The following is an 18,361-nucleotide window of genomic DNA, read 5'->3' as shown; positions in this document are numbered from 1 at the left end:
GTTGCTTCGTTGCCATCGCCAATCTCGCTCTCCCTTATTTTGCATAGAAAATAAACAAAAAGCTCTGCTGAAATAATGTTTTCACAATAAAATCCAACACATTTGTGCTGGCGCAAGTGTGTGGTGGATAAACCAAACGAAAAAGAAACCTAAAATCGCTTAACACTAAAATATCGCCTATTGCGCATTCCACGGCAGCAACAATACCAGTAGAGGCAGCAGCAACAGCAACAACAACAACAACAACGAGAACAGCATAGCAAAAGGTGAGGCAAAAAGTTTACATGTGAATGTGGGGGCGGGCGGTGTGGTAACGGTTAGCTGTTAATAACAACAATTGCCCCGTATTGTGCACACTCGCGCACACACACACTGAGGCACACTGGTTTACTCATTTTGGTGCGCGTAGGCAAAATGGCAGCCGAATGTCAGTTAAGTTAAGAAATGAATGGGCTCAAATAGTTGTGTCTCCAACGCCACCAACACCACTAGCACCACCACTACCACCCCCCCAAGCACCCAGTCCAAACGCCCGCCCACCCACTGAGGTGACGCGCCGCCGCCGAGGTTTGCGATCTTGCTTTATATGCTTTTATAATCATATCACCCGCGACTCGATAAGGGTTCTCGTTCCGTTCCACGATCGGTAGGCCTCGAAGGTCGCGTTTCGTCGCCTATCTCGCAGCCTTTGCCAGATTGCATTTGTGTTCGTGCAGTACGTTTGCATCGAGCTGTTCCCCTTTCGCTGATTTGGCACCCCTTCCTAGAGAGGGTATGATGGTTTGGCGCTCAACATGTCACTGCAGTGATAATAGATTCTGATCGGTAACTGCAAAATTCAAAACACACCTTAAAGAAGATGATTTTCCAAAAAGAACTGTTATTCAGAAATTTAGATGTGGAACTGTTCCGTCTTAATATTTTTTTGGCAGGCTAAAATAGTTGCTAAAAGCATTTGATCTACGCAAAATTGCATTATCCCCAAATGGGATACTGGGTATCAGAAACCTCGTTTCTGCAAATTAAAAGCCCTTCTTTCTGGCTTCTTTTGTCTGCCGGCTGCAATTATTCAGCCACTTGTTCTGGCGCAGACACAGTTGCCTCAATTAGTTGTTGTTTCTTTTGTTTTTGTGACTGCCGCTGAGGTGAAGAGAGTTGTTCATTAAGCAAAACTCGAGCATCCGGCGCTGCATGTGGAAGTGGAAGTGCCACCGGCGACAGCCCGTGTCCCACTGTCATTAGACATTGTAGAATCGCGTGAGTATGGAAGTGCTCCCACTTTCACTGTCCCATTCCGTTTGGAGGCATCTGCTGCGGATGAGTAATTACCGCGTTCCAGCGATTACGGCCGATTAGGGACCAATCAACAGCTGTTTACGGCGCTCTTGGCGGTAATATTACAGAGTGAACGATTCAGATTTCCGCTCAGTTGGTGGACAATGCCTTTTCTGTATCTTTCGCCACTGGGCTGTAGTCTTAGTCGCCTGGAACTGCTCCACGAAGATGAGGTGTGACCCTGAGCCCATCATATTTCATGATCAATTAGTAGTTATCACCCGAAAATAGCCCAAAATGTACCTTAACAAACCTGGTACTGATAGCGATAACAGTTGGAGATTGCCGCACTTAATGTGGGGCATCATAATTACGATTTCCACTCCACTTAAATGCGCACTTGCTGTTATTCAAGCACAGAGAGACTCTCGCCGGGCTAATTTATCTATGGCGCTGAATCGGAGAATTTGCATTCACAATTAGTGGGTGCTGTTAGTGGGCGTACATGCTGATCGTGTAACGATTTGTGCTTTCAGTGCTTTCAGTTCACCGCCGTTGCAGCCGGAGAGCTGGCGTTGGCGATGGCCACGGCACCGCGATCCCTGGACACCATCTCCCTCTGCTCGACCGTTTCCAGCTGCCCGGACCGAAATGGCTTCTATGGCGGTTTCCAGCGCACAGACAAGCCCAAGGAGCCGCTGTCCAAGGCGCAGATCATCGCGCGGGAGAAAAAGTGGCTCTACATGATCGACAACTGGTCCATTTACATGTCCAAAAACTACAAAAAGGTAACATCGAATGTGGTTTATTTAAAGCTAGTGATCTCACTTTTACGCCAATCAAATCTGTAAAATAGTTTCCCATTTAGGCACTTCTTTAAGCCTAAGAAATGGAAACAAAGAAGCTCATTTTATCTTTACTAGTATGAGCACCACAAATATGTTTACAAAACCTAATGTATATTTTTATCGTGCAGATCCGAGATCGCTGTCGCAAGGGCATACCAAAGTCGGTGCGACCCAAGGCCTGGTTCTATTTATCGGGGGCGTATCTGCTAAAGAAGAAGAACCCAAACGTGTACAACGAGCTTCTGGAAAAGCCCGGTAACCCGACGACCATCGAGGAGATCAAGAAGGACAAGCATCGCCAGTTCCCGTTCCATGAAATGTTTCTCGACGAGCAGAAGGTCGGACAAATCGAACTCTTTAATGTGCTAAAGGCCTACTCGATATACAATCCCAAGGTGGGCTTCTGCCAGGCGCAGGCACCGATAGCAGCGTTCCTATTGATGCACCTGCCCGCGGAGGACGCCTTCTGGGTGTTCGTCAGCGTGTGCGATGTGTAAGTCCACTTTAAAGTCGTATTTGGGCAATTGTATTTAAAGTGTGCATTTTTACAGATACCTGCAGGACTATTTCATACCCGGCTTGGAGGTGATCCAGAACGATGCTGGCATCCTGGAGGGTCTGCTAAAGAAGACATGCCCGCCAGTGTTCCGTCACCTACAGAAGCACAAAGTGGAGCCGCTGCTCTACATGACCGACTGGTTCCTGTGCGCGATGACGCGGACTCTGCCCTGGGAGACGCTGCTGCGAGTATGGGATTGCTTCCTGGCCGAAGGCATCCGGGTGATCTTCAAGGTGGCCCTGGTCATAATTGGGGCTTCGCTGAGCCGACATAAGGTGCGAAAGACGTGCACTGGTCTCTGCGAGACGTTGGCGGTGCTGCGGTCACCCGAGGAGCACATTGTGGAGGAGGAGTTTATCATTAACAATATGATGCGGCTGAATCTGCGCGTAGAGGACTTCCAGATCGAGCACACACGCCAAAAGGCTCGACGTGCCAAACAGAAGGCGCAGCAGGAGGCGGAGTCCAGCGGTTCCGGCAACGGACATCGACGCAATATGCCAACGCTGTGAGGAACCGCAACTACTACTACTTCAACAAATTGTTACTAAACACACAAACAACACACACCATGCATAGTTGCATAAGATTTGTACGTTTTAAGTCGAATAGAGGAGGCAGGTCGTGCACAAAGTGGAAGCGAGTGGATGCGAGTGACCCCGCACTGGTTTAGTCAGTTGGTCAGTCAATTACGGAGACATCATTCCATGCAATCAGTTTGCTAATTTTAAGACCATTCTTTTGTTGAGCTCATTCGGGCTGGACTTGTATCGGTATTTGTTTTCGTATTATTCATTTAGTGGCAATTATTACGAGTGTGCAATTTGTTTATGCTTTTCAAAAGTATTTATTACATATTTATTATTATCGTATAACACTAAAACCCGTAGCGTTTAGCTAGCGTTGAGTTGAGGACCCCGAACATATCGTATGATTATCATTACCACCCCAAAATGCAGCTGACCCAAGGACTGGAGGATCATATAGTTTGAAATTTTGACTACTTTATCCGTATTAACTCTGAGACGAGAATGTTGATATTTACCTACGATAATGCGTTACGAACGACTTATGTTGTGCCCCCGAGCCTGAAAAGTTTGGAGATCAGTTTTGTGACTGGTTTTAGGCAAAAATAATATAAAACTTGAATACTAATAAAACAAAATATACCGAAACATTAGCAAAAGGTTTGTTTCTTTTCTTGTTGCATAAGTAAAACCATACCAAGAATTTCATTTGAACTGGTTGCTAAATTAAATGTCTTATTTATTAACATTAATTAAACAGGGCATAACCACTTCATCGAGAATAATTTCTTATTAGCTGAAACAGCGGTGTTGAAAATATATTTATAATTTGTTTATTATAATTTTGATAATATCAGTTACGGTTCATTGAGATTATATCGAAAATAAATAGCTTGCGTACTTACAGTTAGTAATTTAGAGAGTAGCCTAGATATTAACTACAGCTAAGAGTCCATATAAGATTTAGGCGGTGTCTATGGATAAACTATACGAATACTCTAATTAATCTCTTGAAAGTGAACGGGCAGCCCATTACGGCGACTACCAGAATCTCTTTGCCACTGGAAGTACATGTGTTAGGGAAGTGAATTAGGTTATTTCGACTTGGGTCATAAAAAACGGTTTGGTCTTCGTGGCAAAACGTAATATTTGTTCGATTCGCAGAGCTTTCGACTTTTAGATAAAACACTAAACTAACACAGAATTTAAAAGGGAAATACATTTCCACAGTTTTAAAAATAAACACTGCATAACACAATATGCAAATATATCGAGCTAGGAAAGTTAAGCAACGTTTTTGACAGCTCTTGGTTTCTTTTTAAAATAAAACAGATTTGCATGGTATGGTCGAAAGATTACATTCTGCCACTACGATCTTTTTTCAAATAAATCGAAAAACTCGTATTTGTTAATACTAGCCGAGCAGATACTGATCTTCAAATTCCACGTCGCCATCGTCGTCCAATAGATGTGGCGGCAACGGCATATACGGTCCTGAATCCTGACCAGTATGGTTTTCACCGTCATTAGTTTGCTCCGTGCCCTCCTCCTGCTCCTTCTCCTCCTGGATTATCTGCTCGATGAGCGATATCATCTCGGCATCTCCCAAACTCGGATGGTGCTTACGAATGTGCTGCTGCAGCTCACGGAGGCTGTGCAACTCAGCCACCGCTGCAGCACCGTCTTCACTGCTCTGCTTGCACAGTTTACATCGGATGTAGGCCGCGTGGGGCAGGTGCTGGATTCGATGGAACTGTAGCACCCACTGTCGATTCGTCTCCAGCTCCTCATCACAGTCCTGGCAGCGATAGACGTCCTCACTCACTTTGCTCATGTGCAGAAGCTCCAGCTTTGTCAAGCCATGGTGGTCGTTGATGTGCTCGCGCCACTCCTTTTTGTTGTGAGTTTTGAAGCTGTCACCACATTGGGGACACGTAAGATGGTAGATGCCGCTTAATAGCGAGTCGTGGTCGGGCTCATCGTCATCGAATTCCCGGTGCGGACGATTGTCACACCGGTTAGTGTCTCGGTTCAGGTGCTTGAAGAACATTTGCTTGCGCACAAACTCACCGTCGCAAGTCAAGCACTTGAAGGATCTGTGGGGAAGGTGGCGGAACTTGTGCGACTGTAGCTGTCCGATGGCACCCTTGGTGTGCGTCACGGTCACCCGTTTGTAGCACTCGAGGCACAGGTAGTGATGGTTGTCGATCTGCCGAAAGTTCAGGCCTTCACGACTGTTAAAGTTGTGCTGCTCCACGATATGTTTGCGCCAGAATGCATGAGAGTCAAAGTTCTGATTGCACTTGGGGCAAAAGTACGTGATGAAGTCCAGGTCGACGGCATTGTGGTACGAGATGCTGTCCTCCAGCGTGTTGAGACCAGCTGGACGGGCTGGCAATCCACCGGGCTGCGGTTTCAGGGAACGACTACTCGCCGACGAAGCAGCAGAGGAGGAACATGCAGGTGGTGAGGGCGGTGCCGGTGCCAGTGCCAGTGCCGGAGCCGGAGGAGGAGAGGGCAATTTGGGGTTCTCCCTACTGTTATCCTTGTGACGGCCGAGCACTTGTTTGGGTTTTGTGATCATCGCCGGTGTCTCCCTATCATAGATGCTGTGACGGGCTCTCAAATGTGCCGCTATATTCGGCTTATGATTGTAGCAGGTGCCGCAGATCAGGCACTTGAGGTACAGTCTATAGGGCAGGTGGCGGAAGTGATGGTCCTGCAAGCCCTTCAGCTTTGAATTGCACACAATGTCCTTGCACTGGGTGCATTGGTAGCGATACTTATCCAACTGCCGCATGTTTAGATATTGGCGCTTGTCAAAATTGTGCACCTCATTGATGTGACGGCGCCACTCGAACTGAGTCTTGTACTCAAATCCGCAGGATGGGCACAAGAAGATGTAATTTTGTTCTACGGTGGGTGCGGATGGATCCGCAGAGTTCATCACTGGCTGCCGCCGCCTTCTGACCACTGTCTTCCTGCACCGTTTTTCGCTTATATGAACACGGACGGCCGCCTGGGTGGCGAAGAGTGTGCCACAGTGGACGCACTTGTAGCGTTGATGGTTTCCTTGAGATGTTGGCTGTGGCGGTGGCGGTGGTGGAGGCGGCGCAATTGGGTATTCTTCCTCGTCCGCCTGCATCTGTTCGCCAAAGTCGTTATCCTCCTCCATTCCACCTTGGTCTACGTCATCCAGATAGATTATCTCGTACGTTTCATTGGCCACCGTCACTATCTGTTTGCGTGGTTGCTTGGTGGGTGTGGGAATTGGAGCTGCGCATCCTCCCGAGTGCTTTCGTGGCCAACCAACGCGATGATGGGTAGCCAGATGCTTAACGAGACCCTTCCGGTCCGTGTAGGACTTATGGCACTTGCGACACCTGGCATAGGCTTTGAATGGAAGATGTGTGATCCTGTGTTGCTGGGCATTCTGTATTCCATACGCATTGGTTATGATCTTATCGCACTCAGTGCACTTAAGCTGCCGTTCGTTTATCATCTCAAAATTTAGCTTGCTCAGATCGTTCATGCTGTGCGCCATGACCACGTGGGTGCGCCAGTGCTTCTTCTCGATGAATTCTTTGCCGCACTGCGGACAGAGGTAGTCGATGTGTGGCTCGAAAATGTCGTCGCTGCTGATGCGACCGCCGCGTCTGGGTGCGTCCTCAAAGTATGGTGAATCCTCGTCCAAGGGGGCGCCATTTCCCTCGCCGTTTCCATTGTCCTCGACGCATTCATCATCCGCCACTATGGCCAATGGAGCATCACCCTCCTCCTCCTCGGCGTCCTCCGACATAAGCGTATCCATATGATGCTGCTGCAGCAGATGTCTGATTATTTCCTGATGATCCGTGTAACCCTGGTAGCAGAGTTTACAACGCAGCCACTCGGGCTGCGACAAATGGCTAAATTTGTGAGCGCGCAGTGATTTAATGGTATTGGGAGTCACAATCTATTAAATTGAATATGAGATAATTTAAATGAAAAGCTGAAAGCTTCATAGCTCAGTAACAGCTCATCTCACCTTTTTGCACTCGAGGCACTGCATTTGCATGTCCACGCTCCGGAAATTAAGTCCCCTTCGGCTGACGTAGTCGTGGACGAACTCGATGTGCTGGCTCCATTGGGCGTGGGTGTCGCACTCGGTGCCGCAGTCTGGACACATGTAGTGTATGTAATCCTCGCACAGTTCGGCGGCTCCTCGACTGCCAGCCTTTTTCTTGGAAACCTCTTCCGACACGGGCTGCTCCTGGGTGCCAGACTCATCGGCATCCGGTTCTAGGAGCTCATTCCGCACCTCTATGCGATCAGAATCCTCGCCAAGGTCATTATTCTCACGGAAGCTCTTCTCCCGCAGCAGCTGCTCGGTGCGGGATTCTCGAACCCGTGTCTTTCGTCCGGCCGCATTGTAACCCTCACGCATCATGGCCACCACTTCATCGCAATGGACCATGCGGAGATGAACCATTAGATCTTGCCTTTAATACAGAAGAACATTTAGAAGAAGGCTCTAAATAGGTAACTCATTGCCATACCTGTATTTGTACTCCCGCTTGCAGATGTAGCACTTGGTGCACCTGAAGGGCAGGTGCGTGAACTTATGCTTAAGCAGGTTCTCCCGGCTGTGCATGGCAATCCGCTTATTGCACTCCCTGCACCGCTGATAGAGCTTGTCCAGCGGCGTAAAGTTCAGGCCACGCAGGGTGTTGTACTTGTGGATGTGGTTCATGTGCCGCTTCCAGTGGTCCTGTTGCCTGAACTCTCCACCGCAGGCGGGGCATATGTACACTACGCCCAACTCGTAGTTAATTGGCACTCCGTTTTCGTCCGTCGCATTGATTTGCGAGGTGGTGGGTCGTACAGACTGTCCGGGACCCAATCTGGGTCGACCCACAGTTCCGGGGAAGGAGTGTCGCTGCATTGGGGGTCGCACTTGGTGGCCCATGGGTCCAGCCGGAGCCAACGATGGATGCTGCGGCTCTGCTATATCTACAATGGGTTCCATATTGAAATCAAAGAGCGCATCGTCGTCGGGATCTGGTGGCTTCGGCCCCTTGGAGTTCTTTTCGTAGTCATCCTCCTCTTCCCTCTCTTCATCCTCGCCATCCAGCAGATCATCGATGGCATCTCCAGAATCCAGGATCTCCGTATCGCCTAGAAAGTCATCATTGCCATTTCCGTACTGCTCGCTGTCCTCCAGTTCCGCCACCCCGCTCTCCGGCTCACCCTCATCGAAGTCGGAGGAAAACATCGACGTCCACAGATCCATGCCCTCCATTTTTGGACAGGGAAGAGGCTTTTCTGCGACAGTTCGCGTCTTCAGTGGCTCTTCAATGTGTGGGTGCGTGTGCGTGAGAACTAGTTTTCGTATCCTATATGCCACAATTGGCAATAACGACGGCTGTCTGGTTTTTCACTTGGTAGAGCTCTTCTGTGACGTTGCGCACACCAGGTTCCATCTTCACAGATGCTGCAGTTGCACAAACCTCACTGGGTCCTTTTGCATCGGTTTCTAGCCCACTGCGGCATCGAAAATATGGCCAAAACTAAAACTTTTTTTAGTCTGCAAAAATCAGAGCCATTTTGTTTGCGGCGTCGCAGAGCTACGGGCCGCAAATAAACTGTGACGGCGTTGCACGGTGTTGCCAGACCATGGCTCTGAACATCGATATCCAGCAACGTGTCAATCGATAGCTTATCGAAAATTTAAGCTGATGGGCGCGAAAAAATAATTTTTACTTCATTCCCAAAATCAAGTTTACAACTTTATTCCAAAAGGCCATGAAAGCACTTTTTAGTTCCATTATGTTCTGCCCGCCCACTCTCTTAAAAACAAAAACTCGGTTATTTACGAAAGGTTTTTATTGAACAAATATTCGCGCTTGAATTTTGTATTTTTACACTTAATTAGTACGTGCACATTAGAAAGTGCTGGCGTACCGTTTAAATTACATATTTAATGTAATGTAATACAATGTTTATAATGTATGTGTTCTCGTGAGTGTTCGTGTGAATGCGGTTGGTATAAATATAAATATATGTGGCGTGTAGTAGCAACTAAAATAAAATCCAGTTGTGATTGAAGGACCCCATCCGTCCGCCTCCGCTTGCACCCTTGCTTCCCGCTCCCTCTCTCACACACACACGCACACACGTACGCACACACCGCCGCGGTGATAATGTAGGTGTGCATCCCACCTAACCGGAATATCATATATAATACGCAAGTGCAGCGGGCAGAGGATCGGATGCTCCAACGTGGGCGTTTTTTTTTTTTTTTTTTTTTTTGGGGACTACACGCGTTTCATGGAGTTACACCAACTAAGGAATTTAAATTACAGATTTGCAATGGGGTGGTGGTGGTGTGGTGGTTGGTAGTGAGGTTTTGGGTGCAACGACGCCCTCTAAAAGTGGTTGATTAATTCTCGTCGGCGTGTACAGCTGGGACGCTCATTATTGCATCTTCAGATCGTTGAGCAATTGTTATTCTCTCGCTTAATTATTCGTTGGCCATCCTCCTTTCCCGCCTGCCTTTCGATTTTCTGAGCTGTTTTTCCTTGGATACGGATGCGGGTAGGGTTATGCGTAATATTATATGGGTAGTATGATTTTTTTTTTTTTTAGCTTTTGTTGGTTTTTCTTATGGTGTCTCGTCCCGCCATCGGCCCCCTCTCATTGCTTGTGCTGGGATCTGAGCAATTCCGGCTGTCATTACCAGAGTCCCGACGAGTAGCCGCCTGGGGGAATGCGGTTCTTGTTGATCACCGGAGTGCCGCCATTGTTAGACTCCTGGCGGTGGTGAAAGTCGTTGCCTCCGGCCTTGTAGCCCTCGCCTGTGACGGGGTTGCCCTCTGTGGAAATAAAGAAATATAGATTAGAAAATTGCACTATTCCACTATTCGGAAAAAAACTGGTATATAAAATCGAAGTGGCAAGAAATCCAAATCATTGATATAAAAAGTATAAAAATTGAGGCGCAACTAATAAGAGTACTTAGGAATTGGCTATGATCTGTTGGGAGTTGGGGGAAACGGAATTTCATAGGATGCGACAAGCAGCAGCAAACGCCCACCTCGAATCTTGAGCTTCTTGGGCTTGAGACCGCCAACACCATCGCCGTTGAGACCAAGGCCCGTGATCGGATTGCGAGAATCGAGTTTGGAGCACGCCTGCGCGTCTTCTTTAACTTCGTTTGGACAGAGCCCGAGGGGCTCCTTTACATTGGCCACGCCAGCCATCTGGTCCAGCGAGTAAGGAAGTTCGGGATTATTTCCCGAGTCTCGGCGAGTTTGACAGGCCTCGTTCACCTGATCGGACTTCGTGTATGTGCTGTTATCGGCCGGCACGTCTCCTACTTCGCTATCTCGGCACGAATTGTCAATGGGCAGGCTGTCAGCCGGTGGGGTTGGTACTTCGATAGGGACCGGTGATGGGGGACACAAGGATTCGCGTTGAGATGTTTCTTTGGTATCTGGTCCTGCTGCTGCTGCTGGGCGGAGATGGAGGAGGAGCGGGGGATGGAGCGAATCGGGGATGAGGAGGAGTCCTAGTGGACACTGGACACTACAAGTACTCACTGCTCATATTGCGGAAGACTGACGCAAAACAATTCGTTTGATTCAAGGCGAGATTCGGATTTAACGTTTTTAGTGCGTGCGTGTGCAGTAAAAAATATACATATATATATAAATATATATATAAAGAAATTTATAAATGCAGAAGAGGGCTATTTTAAAACTTATTTCGATGGATACAATTTTGTGATCAAGCGCTCTGGTTATAATCGGTGTAGCTACTACGTGATGTAAGCTCGTACTGAATGGAAATCCAGTCGTTGGCCGGCTCACCAATCTGACAGCTCAGTTCTTCGATCGAGTTCAAATCCAGCGACTACTACTACTTTTGCTAGAGCCTAGCCCAAAAGTTGGGATAGGTAACGATAACGATGCTCACCTGATCTCGAGCCACTGTTCATCTTGAGGTTCTCGGTGGAGGACGACACCGAAGACGAGGCCGAGGACACCGATCCGCTCTTGCCGTTGTAGTGGCCATTGGTGGTCAGCAGCTTCTGGGCGGAGGCAACGGCCTCTGTGTTCTGGCCAAAGGGAATGCTGCTCTTCATGTGATTCTTGCCGGGGGTGATCGGGCGGGCGGGCTCCCCAAACAGCCGATTGTGGGAGTCGACGGTCTTCTGGCCGCGACGTGGTGCATCACCTGTGCATCATCAGGTGGTCATCATTGATCATCAGTGGTCGGTGGTTGGTGGTTGGTCGGTCATCACGGTCATTGCGGGAGTAACAAATCCAAAGAAATCAAATCAATTGGGGAAACCAAAGAAAATAAAACGTTCAAATTAGTGGAGTTGTGTTGGAGTAGAATGTTAAAATTAGTTGCTTAATTGTGTTTCACAAACTTGTACTTCATTTGGACAGTGGATGGGTAGGTACACTGAGAGAAATCATAAAATGCGTAATTTCAAAATTATATACATTTAGTTCATTAAAGGAATACATTTTACAGCTTTGATAATATTTTAGTCAAATTCGTTTTGTTTAATGAAATTTGCAAAGAACACAAGGATTTAATACTTTTGCATTGTGTGTTGTGTGGCAAAGGTTAAACCAAATTGAATGAGAAGAGCAGCCTTGAGTTCTTTTCGGCTTTTATCTGCCTGAGCTCGAAATGTCATCGGCGGCAGGTGGAAAAAGGAAGCAAGCCAACCGGTTGGGAATGCCACTTCTCGAGTGGGAGTGGGTCAGTATTTCTGTGGGAAGTGGGTGAACTGTGAGCTGTGTTCTGGGTTTAGTTTAGTTTAGTGGAGTGTCGGTGGCTGTGTCTGTGCAGCTGGAGAACTTGCGTTGGAACATAAATTAGCACAAAACTGACGACAACAACACAAAGCAAAGTGAACACAATTTTGGTTTTAACTCTGGGTGAAGGACTCTGTGCAATTGTTGACATGAATTAGGAAAGGAGAGAGACATAGTTCAAGTACCAATGAAATAGAATCTGTGAGCTCCTTGTCGTACTGCAAAGATACGTAGAAAAGAAAAGATATAGAGCGGGGATTTGGGGAAAAAAAGAAGAACGAGAACGGGAAGAAAACGATACACATTTAATAAGCATTTAATAGACCAGAATCCACGGCATAATCTAAAGACATCTTCTTTCATCATGGGCACAATATCCCAATCAAATAATAGAACAAGCAACTAAGGTTGATTTGATTATCATTTTTGATCGTTTGATTGCTAGGGATCACACATCACATACATATACATACATATATGGGGTGGATATATTGGGTGGTGGTTAGACCTTAAGCTTACCGTTGTTTTTCACTCCATTATCTTTCTCGGCCGCGAATATGTTGGACGCCATGCGATTCTTCACGTTCCTGGGGGTCTGCGGCATCTCCGATCCAAAGATGTCGCTCGATCCGCCGCCCGGAGGCCTCAGCACCCTGCAAAAAAAAAAGAGGAGACTCATTAATTACAAGCTCATTCTTTTACGCTCGGTAATTGATATGGCACAGTGCATAATTCACAAATTTCCACACGCTCGCCGTTGTGGAAAACACATCGAGCTTAAGTGCGGTGGAAATGCATTTAATGTCTGTGTCTAATCATCATCACTGCGGCTGGAGAAATGGCAAAGGAGTTGGAGTTGGACTTGTAGTTGCCAGAGGAGCTGCACTCATCGGAGCTGGCTGGGTGAGCACTCAATGGGCATTAGAAGTCACGCCAAGATGCATCTTCCATCCTCCATCCTCCATCCTCCAGCTGCATCGCAATTAAGTGGAAAACCCTGGCATAAAGAATTGCAGCCGAGACAAAAGGCTGGCCAAAAATGTTATGCTTTGTGGCATTCACCAGCCACTCAGTACTCAGTCAAGTCAGTCAGTTAAGTCAGTCAGTTCGTCGCCGTCCACGCAACGTTGCCCAAAACCCCACCAGCTACAGTGCCGGACGGAGCTGTAAGGCCCAAACGATGCCACAACGCTGCGGGTAATCGTTGTTTATTAAAATTGGCCCAGGCAACGCAGCAGGACTGAGCAAAAATACGTGCTATAATAATAATTGTTCAAAGTATCAGCGAGTAAAATAATAATGTACATTCTCACAAAGTTTAAGCAGTGTGTTAAAATAATTTACAAGACTTTCAACTATATTTATGAAGGCACTAAAAGGCAGAGTTTTATACTTGATACTAAATTTTCCCCCCTTTACAGACAGACATTTGATCTTTTAATTTGGCCAAGCTCTCGGCAAGCTGTCTTGCACACGTGAACCGCACTGTCAGCCATCGAAGGCAATCCGAGTATCCGAGTATCCGATTATCCGAGTGTATCTGAGGTTTCTGCGAATGCATTTTACCGCCGCCAGCATGAGACGTCAATTAAACTCTGCAACAGTTAGCTGAACTGTGGATGCTACCAACTTCTCCAGCTTCTTCAGCTGCAACCCAACTTCCATCTCCTGGCGGTGGATGGATTTGCCCCTAGGCTCGGAAAGCCAAAGACCATTCACTTGTCAACATTTGCTTTTGCTCGCTCTCTTGGCCATTTGCTATTGCCATGGCTATTGCTATTGCTAGGCTAGTTTACCACTGCGAGACGCCTTCCTCGGGGCGTCAATCAAATCAGCGGGCTTTCAGTGGGCTAAAAGATTGCGTTTTTATGCACCATCTGCAAACTGCTTGCCACGCGGCACGCACTTCTCCTCTTCGCCGGAAAGTGAGAGTCGGCGTTTGTTACACTTTTGTGATAATTAACAAAATTGCATTGTAATTACGGCCGATTACTGTTGGCTTAAACAAAGCCAAAGTGTTTGGGGCGCCACAAACAATGAGCATAAATAATAGGGGCAATTCCCAGTTTAGCATTCATTTCGGGTATTAAAACTTTCTACCGCTAGAATTGAATTGAGTGCAGCGGCGGAAGGTGCGTCTGCGTCTTCCTGCTAGAAAGTGCAACCCAAATCGCGTGCCTCCGACGGAAGAGAAAGAGGAAGGTTGTTGCTGCGGCTGCGCCTAATTAATTATGCCACACTACCACGGCGGCTTCTTGTGGGCCCAACTCTTCTTGGCCCTCCAAACATGACAAGGCGTCCAAAGCGCAGCCGCAAAGGCAAAACAACCGTTAAACGGCCGCCGCAAGTGTGTGAACTGCTCGACGAGCGGACAGGTGCAAAGGGGGAGGCAATTTGACTACACGGAGCGAAAAACCACAGCGTGTGCAACACGGAAATCAATGCTGCATGACAAACATTGAGATTGGGTGCTTTCATCAGATTATAGAATCTTTGGAGCGTTAGAGTTGTAGAAGTTGTGCTAAAGTTTTTCCAACCTGAGGTGTGATGTAGTACTAGCTTTCTTGCATTATATGCACACAATGGGTAGGTTCCAATCCTAATCCTCTGACTGCTGAGATCAGTTATGAAATATATTCTTAATGAATTACTTTCCAGTGTAGTGGAGCTCGGGAAATAGCTCGCAATCGCAGTTCGGGTTGGCTTGGTGTGTGGGGTAATTGCGATCATAACTGTCGCACACTCTATTTATAAGACGTGGCCCCCGTGTGCAAAGTGTTCTTATTAAAATGTCTTCGTGCTTGTTAGCATAGCCAGCGGAGCGTGAAACTCTTCTTTTTTTAACTCTTTTTTTTTTTGACTCTTTCTTTTTTGACAAAGACTTGTTTTGTTTCTCCTGCTTTGTTTTCATTATTTTCTGTCGGATCTTTTTTTTCATGTTTTTTCTGTTTTCCTTTTTTTTTTTTTTTTTTTTTGGACCGGCAGGGTTGAGAGGAAAAACTAACAAAGCAACGGTAAATGGGCAATTTTTGCGCAAGTGACGAACAAGTAATAATTATTTAAACAGTTAAGCCGCCGGCTAGGCCATGCATGTGAACTTACAACTTACCAACATACAACTAACCAACTTACCGAATGCGGCCCGATCAAATGGAAAGCGAAAGTTGCGTTTGACTTTGGCCCATGCCACATGTGGCATTCAGCATTCGGCATTCGAGCACAATATCCATGCACTTATTGCCAAAGCGGGCAAGATATGCCGACCATCTTAATGGCCGCCAGTTAGCCAGTTAGCCGGGCCTAGACTAAGACTAATTACCATCCACACGCCGGCTAAAACCAGCGAATGGCATAAAAAAGGTCACCAAATTGGGAAGCTTTGCTCTTTTAATGGCCCACAGGTTGTGCACACACTTCAATCCCCATCCCCATCCCCACCAGCATTATTGTACCCGGTAAGTACCCGGTCGCAGTTTATTTTGGCATGGCTTCCGTTTGAGCTGGTTTTGGCCACTTACGTTCCCCACACGCACCACTGTGCTCTGTGGTCCGGCTTCCCCGGAATCCTCCAGTCGTCAATGGGCTAATTCGCAATTAACCCATTTTCGCCGCCAGAACATGGCTATTTCAGTGGTTCTCCTTCAACTGGAGCTATTAAGTGCCAACTCTATTGTTTGAATATGAAAAAGAACAGAGCTTTAAGGTGACTGTTTAATTGGTATAAACAGTTTGGGAAATATAGGCAACGAAAATCGTATCAAGTGTCTATAGTTTGCAATTTTCCTGGGCACTTAATAGCTTGGCTCGGTTTGAAATATGAGCCAAATCGAATGGACCAATCTGGACGCCCTGCCTCCATCCGCCCGCCAATCCCCTGGCCCATTTGATCGCCGGATCACTGGAGAGGAAAACCTTTCACACACCAGGCGCCGCGGGCAAATGTTGACCAAGTCTGGAGATCGGCGACAAAACAAGACCGTTGGTCAACAAGTCGACCAGCGAGTCAGCCAGCCAGGTGGAGCTGGGAGTGCGCAGGTGGCTCCCAGTTGGAGGAGGCTTCCTTCTCCCGTCCTGGATGATGACAAAAAATTAATGTACATCGAGGGCAGGGGATGGGTGAGGATTGAGTGCTGGAAAGAAAGGAGCCCGCAGCAGCAGCAGGGAGGAAGAGGCCAATCCGAGCGAAAGGTAATGTGGCATGGTGCTTGTTGCAACAACAACAACAACAACAACAGCGGCGAAATTTGAAAACAACCTTTTCGGGTAAAAGTTGTTCGGGTTGTGCATATAGAAAATACTTGGCTCAAAGTGATAGTTGTCGCTCTGATTTAGTTTGGCTTTAGTTTTTTCGATTTTCGATTTTTCCCTCTTTTCTCGTTCATGGCCTTTCTTCATCGACACGGCTCTAGGGTATTTTCCTTCTCCAGCTGCCCCAAACCCCCCCTCCCTTCTTTTTCCATAAAATGCTGTTGCGATAATTGTTTTATGTTTGCACACATAACATGCATATATCGAGGGGCTTTCCCAGGTTTCCCTTTTACCCGACGCCGTCAATTAATTACAACACCAAGGGGGCGTGGCTGGCCCAAAGTGCAGGCCAAATTCCAAATCATGGTCAATATCCAGCAGCACTTTGTTGTAGGCCTCTCGATTTTAAATTATGAAATTAAATGTAACTTTCTATTAAGCTTGATTTTAGTTTGATTTTAGTTTTCTTGGGAATGAAGTGGTGTGTTCCATATGACTTGAGCATGATGAAAATGAATGTAGCAAAACCAAAAACAAACCTAGTGGTTAGTATTAATAGATAATCTGTAGATAGCTTGAAAGTAAGTAAGAGTATTTCCGCTTCGAATTATCTTGCACTTGCGTTGAGCTTCATAAACTTCAACGCCAAACTCATTTCGACAGTTTTCTAATTAACCAACTGTCAAAATTTCGTCTTTACTCAGCGCACAAGTAAAAGTTGAAATCGGAGATCGCCTTCCTTCCTCTGCATTTGCGAAAAGCTGTTGGAAAACCATTTTGTGTATTGACAGCGTGTGGGAAAGCGAGCGAGCCGAGGAGCGAAGTCCAAAAAACAGAACCGAAATAAAGAAATTGAAAACTAATGCATTTGGAGCATAAGAAGCTTATTTTCGTCTCTCTATGCAGTTTCTAAATGCATTCCCTATGACGAATGCCTCAAAAATTTCGTAATGAAAACGGCTGCTGGTGTGAAAATCTCAGTCTTTTTTTTTCCCCCCGCAAATCTGTCTGTCTCGCTGTCAAGCTGCTGCTTCTGGCCAAGACAAGGGGCCAAAGGCGGGGAAAAAGCCAAGAAAAAGTCCGAGAGACAAGAGAAGACAAGGCTGAAATGCTTGTCTGTTGTCCGTTGCCAAGCCAAAGTTAATTTGTTTCTTTTCTTCTCTAGTTTTTTTTTGGTTTTTTTGGCTAATGCCCGATTTTGATGGAGAAGGGGGGCTGGGTGGATGCCTCATGTCGTTTTATAATGAAGTTGCTGCTATTTGGGTGGAGTAGAGGAGGTGAGGCGGTGCTGCAAGCAGCTTGATTAATTGCAATTGATTTTTATGACTTTGTTTAAACTCTGCAACCAGCAACAACGGCCGGCTTAATTCACTACGTGTATGCACAAAAGGGGAGTGGTGCACCGTGGCTTTACCGGGAATAGAAATGGAAAATGGAAAAGCAAAAGGGTCGGGTCATACCGATTTTCACTCGAGAGGAGTCTTCTCTGGACTCTCCCTCCTCCCTCCTCCCTCCGCATTTGTTTGCTTTTCTCCTGTTGATTTGTTTGCCCGCTGAGAGCAATCATGCAATAAAAATGCACAATTTACTGCCAGTCAGTCGCGATGCCTCAGCTTTATGGTTTAGTCCATAAAGCTTCGGCGACTGCGTCCAGTCGATCGTTATGCTGCACTGCACCTGTACATCATCGTGGTCATCCAGTTGGAGATGGAAATGGAAATGGAGCTGCTGCAGCTGAAGTTTGGAGTTTGGAGTTCGGAGTTCGGAGTAGGTAGGTAGGTTCCAGTTGATTCGGCTTAATTCGAATGTCCGGGTAATTGTTTATCGGACGAGTACACTTGATGTGATGTGTTACTGTTTAGATCTCATTCCTCTGCATTTTTGCTACCCACTTATTATTGAGTTTTGGGTTTGTTCGCCTCATTATGCTGCTTGCTGCTCGACTGCATCGCATTGCAGTGGCTGCGTTGCTGCTTCCTTTTGTTTCATTTAAAACGTGTCCCGTCCGCTTCGTGCAACCGCAGAATGGCAGAGGGAAGAGGGGAGTGTGGTTGAGAAAAAAAAAAACAAAAAACCTAATGAAAATCCAAC

The 18,361-nt window shown here is 46.8% G+C and overlaps 3 protein-coding genes and 1 long non-coding RNA gene across 17 annotated transcripts in view; 2 read left to right on the top strand and 2 right to left on the bottom strand.

Annotated features, from left to right (window-relative positions):
* Nucleotide 1: 1 nt before the first annotated feature.
* LOC6537428 (TBC1 domain family member whacked) lies at nucleotides 2-3,857 on the top strand. Its single transcript, XM_015192862.3, has 4 exons — nucleotides 2-266; nucleotides 1,812-2,063; nucleotides 2,252-2,616; nucleotides 2,675-3,857. The coding sequence occupies exons 2-4, from the start codon at nucleotides 1,857-1,859 to the stop codon at nucleotides 3,192-3,194; spliced, it is 1,092 nt and encodes a 363-aa protein (XP_015048348.1). The 5' UTR covers nucleotides 2-266; nucleotides 1,812-1,856; the 3' UTR covers nucleotides 3,195-3,857.
* Nucleotides 3,858-3,912: 55 nt separating this feature from the next.
* On the bottom strand, nucleotides 3,913-8,829 carry LOC6537427. Its single transcript, XM_002097947.4, has 3 exons — nucleotides 7,748-8,829; nucleotides 7,237-7,690; nucleotides 3,913-7,164 (listed from the first exon to the last, which is right to left on the bottom strand). The coding sequence occupies exons 1-3, from the start codon at nucleotides 8,488-8,490 to the stop codon at nucleotides 4,624-4,626; spliced, it is 3,738 nt and encodes a 1,245-aa protein (XP_002097983.1). The 5' UTR covers nucleotides 8,491-8,829; the 3' UTR covers nucleotides 3,913-4,623.
* A 227-nt stretch (nucleotides 8,830-9,056) lies between these two features.
* Nucleotides 9,057-18,361, bottom strand: part of LOC6537426 (microtubule-associated protein Jupiter) — a 30,044-nt gene continuing 20,739 nt past the window's right edge. For 4 of the 14 annotated variants that reach the window (XM_039375157.2, XM_039375154.1, XM_039375155.1 and 1 more), the window contains 6 exons: nucleotides 12,542-12,675; nucleotides 12,208-12,240; nucleotides 11,166-11,426; nucleotides 10,790-10,807; nucleotides 10,285-10,701; nucleotides 9,057-10,063 (listed from right to left, as the gene is read on the bottom strand). In XM_039375157.2, the coding sequence (XP_039231091.1) occupies nucleotides 9,924-10,063; nucleotides 10,285-10,701; nucleotides 10,790-10,807; nucleotides 11,166-11,426; nucleotides 12,208-12,240; nucleotides 12,542-12,675 (1,003 nt within the window). In that variant the 3' untranslated portion in view covers nucleotides 9,057-9,923. Of the gene's footprint in view, nucleotides 10,064-10,284; nucleotides 10,702-10,789; nucleotides 11,084-11,165; nucleotides 11,427-12,207; nucleotides 12,241-12,541; nucleotides 12,676-18,361 lie in introns of those variants that run through there. The other 10 variants (XM_039375159.1, XM_039375158.1, XM_039375163.2 and 7 more) reach the window with 7 other exon arrangements.
* Nucleotides 12,675-13,361, top strand: LOC120321713. The gene is made up of 2 exons (XR_005561416.2): nucleotides 12,675-12,925; nucleotides 12,995-13,361. It is a non-coding gene; the product is annotated as an uncharacterized LOC120321713 (long non-coding RNA).

The sequence above is a fragment of the Drosophila yakuba genome, chromosome 3R (genome assembly GCF_016746365.2).
Source record: "Drosophila yakuba strain Tai18E2 chromosome 3R, Prin_Dyak_Tai18E2_2.1, whole genome shotgun sequence".
Taxonomy (NCBI): Eukaryota; Metazoa; Arthropoda; class Insecta; order Diptera; family Drosophilidae; genus Drosophila; species Drosophila yakuba.
Note: the sequence above shows the minus strand (reverse complement) of the source record. Positions and strands in the feature narration are given on the sequence as shown.